Raw genomic sequence first — 6,000 nt, 5'->3', positions numbered from 1 at the left:
CTAAGGCAAAGTCAAGTCATTCCCTTTCCAGGCACTAAAGGACTTTTTGCAGAAGCTTTCACCACCACTTCCCTTTGCCTTAGTGAACCCTGCTTTGGCAGAGACCTTTGTGCTTTGGGTGGGAGGGAGAGAGTCAGGCAAGCAGCGCCTTCGAGGTGGAGATGATGAGGAACATGGCACTGGCGGTGGCTGTCAAGCACTGGATTCTTGGAGTGTGGCTTTGTGCCCTGCTGGTCGAGGGAGAGGCAGCCCAAGGTAACTCTGACTTCTTTTGCTAATGGTGAGGAGGGAGTCAAGGCAGCAGGGGGCCTCTCAAGCAGAGAGAGGCTGGTGCTGAGAGCCCTTCTGAAGGCCCAGCTTTTGTTTTGCTGGTTTTTTGCCCAGGAACTTTGCTCCCTTTCTCTCCTTGTAACTAACTTCCCAGCAAGGCAGAAGCCCAGCACCCATGCTGGTATGTCAGGGGTCCACTTTGCTAATGCAAGATCCCCTTTGCCCTCACTCAGGTGCAAGAGGCTTTACCCCTGTTGTGGTATGAGCGGCTCCTAGGGCAGGTTGTCACATTCTTCTGAAAACTGAGACTTGGGGATCTGTGGTCATTTTACTACAGAAGCAGATTTTTTAAAAAGTCGCGTTCCTGGGACCTCGTGAACAAATTACTGAAAGGGCTGAGGCCAAACCTTTTACTCTTATTTTGTAATGTTCCATTATGGGCTCAATGTGCAGGGGCTTCCACTGGGCACCCTTCAGGCTGCATGAACCTTTGGGCCATGATGCTGCCCTAGATGGAACCCAGAGGCCAGCCTCACTTGGGCAGTTCACAGACAGCCTGCCCTTGACTTTTTGGCTCCCAGTAGCTGACAGTCAAGGTGTGCTGCCCCCAAGGATGGAGATTTTCTCCAGTTGTCATGGCAAATTGCTGCTGAATTTGTCTTTGATGGCATTTTCAAATGCCATCTAGATAATGTATTGCATAAATGTAACATATCTGTTACATATGGCATATTACACCACCACAAAGCAGAATATCGTCAACGGAAGGGAATCAAGAAGAGGTCTGGTTCAGAAATATATGAGGATGTGGGAAGGAAAGCTCTACATATGTGCTGGGAGGGAGAGACCTAAGCACCTGTGGGATTTGCAAGGATGTAGACCCAGAATGACTGAATGCTTCTGCTTAAAGAGTGGAATTCTTTGCAATCACAGTTAAGAGCTTTGATCAGAGATGTCACTAGGAGGCCAGTGCATCACTCCTATGGTGGATCGCCTCCTGTGCAGTGGGCGGGGCAATGCTCTAGGCGATGTGCGGGGGGATGTGCCATCATCTCGTCCCACCCTGCTGGTTTTTAGTCTATAACTTTGGATAGAATAGAGATATTTCAACGCAGTTTGTTTCATTGCATTCTGCACGAAGCTACACATTAATTGATATATAGCATGATGCTATTATCCGAAAAGAACAAGATTTAAAAAATTTTGATGAGTAGTGGTGTCAATCCCCCCCTGTGCACAACACCCGGTGTGGCCTGCAGCCTCCTAGTGACGCCACTGGCTTTGGTTACTCCTCCAACACAAAAAAGGCATTACTAACTAGCAAAGAGGACTCTATAGTGTCCTCTCTTTTATATTGAACAGGGAGGAGCAACCTTCCCTTTGCCCATCCAGCTACTGTTGCCGTTCCTTCTGCTTCTTTTTACGTTGTAAGCCCCTTTGGGGTGAGAGACCAACGTATTTATTTCACATGGCTTTCAGCTTTTGTGCGGCGTATAGATATTCTCAATAAATCAAGAAAGCCTCTTTCAACACATTGAACTGAGTCAGGAGGGAAAGTAGCATTTCTAGGAGGGGTCAGCCATGCAGCTCCATGGGCGTTTCTCAGATAATGAAATGTGTGAGAAAGAGCAGTTCCACCTAGAATGTGAGAGAGCAAAGGACTTTCCCCTTTGCTTGCATGAAGGGCTGCCTGTATGCAGGGAGTGCCCACTGCACACCCAGTGATATGTGAACACCAAGAACTTTGAATAGTACAGGTACATTTAAATACCATTTGCACATTCTTTAAAGACATTTGGCTTCAGATGATAAAGAAATGCAGCAGGGTTGTTTACATTTGACATGAAAGGAAGACTGCTGTGAAAGGAAGATTGTGTAATTTTATCCTGGAAAGAGGCACTGCTCAGGGAACAGGTACAAAAGCAGTTCCAAGCAGCCAACATGAGCTTGCATCTCTTGCAGGTAGCTTGACGACCTCTGCAGTAGCAACCAGTAGCCACTGGGTGTTTGTATTCATAACAAAAAGGATAGCTGCTGTTGGCCAGCTGACTGCATGTGGCCCTGAAGGAACTCTATCCAACCTGAGGAGACCCATGCAGATTGTGACCCCGGGGCGGTTTCCCTTGTCAGTCAATAAAGCGCTGAGCCTGAAATGCACACATGTCCCACTGTTGTACTGAGATGTTCTAGGGGTTGTTTCCCTTCCAGGGAGAAAGCACTGGAGAGAGGTGGCATTTTAGTATGGTGTGTTTACAAACATACAAGTCAAATACAGCTTGAGGCAATCAGCAGACATACTCCTACAAGGTTAAAGATCTGCAGCTTCATATCAGAACGCCCCCCCCCCCCAAGTTCATCAGATATGCTTTCCACAGCTCTCTTTCCCACATTCACTTTTTGATTTGGTCTCTTCTGGTTCTGAAGACTGTTTCATTTGTTCTGTCGCATGCTCACTCACAACAGCCCATCCCATTAGCAGTGATGGGAACACCTCCTTCAGGCTCTGAAAGCTACTACTCAAGAGATCTCGAGAGCAGTGTTCTTCAGCCTTGGGGTCGAGACCCCAACGGGGTCATGAAGCTTCACTTGTGGGGTCACGGCAATTTACAGGAATGGAAAAGGTTGAGGACCACTGGACTAGTGCACCACCAGCTAAAGGGGGAGGAATTTGGTGTACCTCTTCAGAGACCAGGAACTTGTGTCTCAGTCCTGTTCAGGTTCTTAACAATTGTGCTAAAATAGCTTTCACTTCTGCCAGGCTTCATGGTAACTTTTTATGCTCTCTCCAATAAGAATATTTGGTTACAGTGAACAGTGCTGGGAGAGCATTGTGGGGGTGGGGAATGGGCAGTGATGGCAGAGGTGAGAGGATAGAGTCCCAGGAGGGGAGTGGTTCCCCAGTCTCATAGTGTATGTATGTATGTATGTATGTATGTATTGGAGTCATGGCATGAAAAAGGTTGAAGACTACTGCTCTATAGACTTCCCAACCCTTCATTCCCATTGAGCATCCTAGGCTAGTAACAAAGGCTCTGCCCCAAAGGCATAGCTAGTCACCACCCATAGCTCTGTAAATGTCACTGAATAACTATCCCATGTGTACTCTGGAATGGCTGAGGCCCACTGCCCATCCTCCCAGCCCTTGGGGAGAATTTTCAGGAAGCAGGTTCACAATTCCCCCCCCCCCATGCCATCCAAGGGGTTACATACCATGCATGGGAAAACTTTACTATGCAGTGATTTTATAGATCCTGGCCATCTATCAGAGGACCTGATTGTTCTAGCCCCCATATCTATGTCCAAATCTGGGCTCAAGTAAAACCCCAGAAGTTGGGTGCCTGGTTTAAAGTGGTCCGAATAAAAGTGGGGTTCTACCTTTTTCTGGAATATATAGCTATTGTGTTTTTATGTTTTAAGCTGGCTTGGGTGCCCCCCATGTGTGGGAGAGAGGCGGGATAGAAATTCTTTAAATAAATAAATAAATAAATACATACATACATACATACATACATACATACATACATACATACATACATACATACTTGATTTGTGGACATATAATCAAATAATGTTTATTGAACATCTGCTGATCTTCTCTGAGTATTGGAAAATGAAATCCAGTGGAAAGGTATTCTTTCTTTTCCATATTAGACCACAATCCAATAACTGAGAAAAAGTAACAAAAAATGGGAAAGACTAGAGGCAATCTGAACAAATTTCCCATGGCTTGCCAAACATTCTCACCTTGTCTTTGCATTCATGTTTTTTAGGCCAAAGAAAAGCCCAGCTGGAAGTGGTGACCAAATATGGTCATCTCCGAGGCAAACAAGCCAGTGTTGAGGGTGTCGACCAGCCCGTGAGCGTCTTCCTTGGAATTCCCTTTGCCAAACCACCAGTTGGAGCCCTTCGGTTCTCTCCACCGCAGCCAGCTGAACCCTGGAGCCATGTGAGAGACTCAACATCTTACCCTCCAATGTAAGAATTAATCATCTTTGGTCTGTGCGAATATTTCATGGACTCAGTGATTGGCAAAGAGGTGGCTTTTCCTTAGACTCAGACCAAGTCCCCTGAAGGTGACAAGAAGCTGGAGGTGCCTATGTATCTTGTGGGTTGGGAGGGGAAGGCAAACCCAGCTCAGCTGTCCCAGAAGACTCCAGCAGGAAAAAACAGAATGACAGTTGATTTAGGACGTAGCCAGGCATCAGTGAAGATATGGCACCAATAACTCCAGTTTTCCTTAAGGACAACCGTACTTTGAGCAGAGACCTTATTCCCACTCTGATAGTTGCAAATGCTCTGGTGGCATGGTCCTGCAGGAGCAGTTCAGAGAGTGAAGGAGCCCAGCTGCAGCTGGTCCCATCTGAGCAATGGTGATGGCTGTAGTGCCCCCCCTCCAGTGCAAAGCACTCACCTGAAGTCATGCCAGCTGGCTTGATGGTGATTGAAAAAAGGAAAAGTCTTCTTGGCCCCCAGAATTCCCTGCCTTGGACCAGATGGAGCAAGCAGTCTACCCATGAACCTGTCAACTCTGGTGTGGCTTGAGATGTACCCCGTATTTTTCGCTCCATAAGACACACTTCCCCCCCCCAAAAAAGTGGGGGGGGGGAGTGTGTGCGTCTTATGGAGCAAATACTGGGGGCAAGGTCCGCACCGGGGGCAAGGTCCTCATTTGCACAGGTGCCACAGGGGGAGGGCAGGCGGAGAACAAAGGGGGCAAGGTCCGCACCGGGAGCAAGGTCCTCATTTGCACAGGCGCCACAGGGAGAGGGCAGGCGGAGAACAAAGGGGGCAAGGTCCTCATTTGTGCAGGTGCCACAGGGGGAGGGCAGGCTTACTTTAAAAGTAAGTTTTCCTCCTCTAAAAACTAGGTGCGTCTTATGGTCAGGTGTGTCTTATGGAGCGAAAAATACGGTACTTGTATGCTCTCTCAGCACGCCTGAGGACTGAACCAGACATTTTGGCGTGCAGCTTTATGGTCCTTCAGCACATCATTTCTGCCACCACAAATTCTGGTAATGTTCTTTTAAGATGGAGGAAGGGTGAGTCAAAATTTAGCACATCCCACCCCTGTTCTGTAGCTGTAAAGCAGAGTGAGTGACCAGTGTAACCCATGCACAGGTTTTGGCATCGGTTTTTCCATAAATCCATCTTTTCCATATTCTAAGGCAGATGCCAGTCTCAAAGACTGGCATTACCGAAAGCATTACCCTCGGTATTACCCCAACAGTTTGAGACCAATGGAGTTGAACTTCTGGGCAAGCTCACCGCCAAGTTGAATAACAGGAGCCATCTGGACCAGTTGGTCCTAAATGAACAGCATTACTGGACAAGGAGAGCAAACTTTTGACTCTCGTTGAGTTACAGGTGGTTTGGGATGGATATTGGTCACAAACAACAGAGGCCAACACACATTTTACTTCCTTAAACGTTACACCAATTCCTGGGTATATTGGGGTGCTGATTCCAAAAATGGCATCCGTTTTGCCCTATCATGTCTAGTTTTGGAGACACAGCATAGCCTCATTTGTGAATGGTTCAAGCAGCTTCACGAATGAGGCTATGCTGTGTCTCCAAAACTAGACATGATAGGGCAAAATGGATGCCATTTTTGGAATCAGCACCCCAAATTTGTATCAAACCACCATAAAGTTTGGGAAAAACTTTTTTGACCCTCAGTTTTGTAGGCCTGTGCAATTAGAGAGTCCTCATGTGATCTTTGGAAGGTGGTCA

The 6,000-nt window shown here is 47.1% G+C and overlaps 1 protein-coding gene across 1 annotated transcript in view; it reads left to right on the top strand.

The window, feature by feature from the left end:
* The window catches only part of LOC136660696 (fatty acyl-CoA hydrolase precursor, medium chain-like), a 29,251-nt gene continuing 23,251 nt past the window's right edge, over positions 1-6,000 (top strand). Inside the window, exons 1-2 of the mRNA XM_066638008.1 lie at positions 1-255; positions 4,041-4,245. Of these exons, the coding sequence (XP_066494105.1) occupies positions 162-255; positions 4,041-4,245 (299 nt within the window). The 5' untranslated portion in view covers positions 1-161. The remainder of the gene's footprint in view (positions 256-4,040; positions 4,246-6,000) is intronic.

The sequence above is a fragment of the Tiliqua scincoides genome, chromosome 9, assembly GCF_035046505.1.
Source record: "Tiliqua scincoides isolate rTilSci1 chromosome 9, rTilSci1.hap2, whole genome shotgun sequence".
In the NCBI taxonomy this organism is placed as follows: domain Eukaryota; kingdom Metazoa; phylum Chordata; class Lepidosauria; order Squamata; family Scincidae; genus Tiliqua; species Tiliqua scincoides.
Note: the sequence above shows the minus strand (reverse complement) of the source record. Positions and strands in the feature narration are given on the sequence as shown.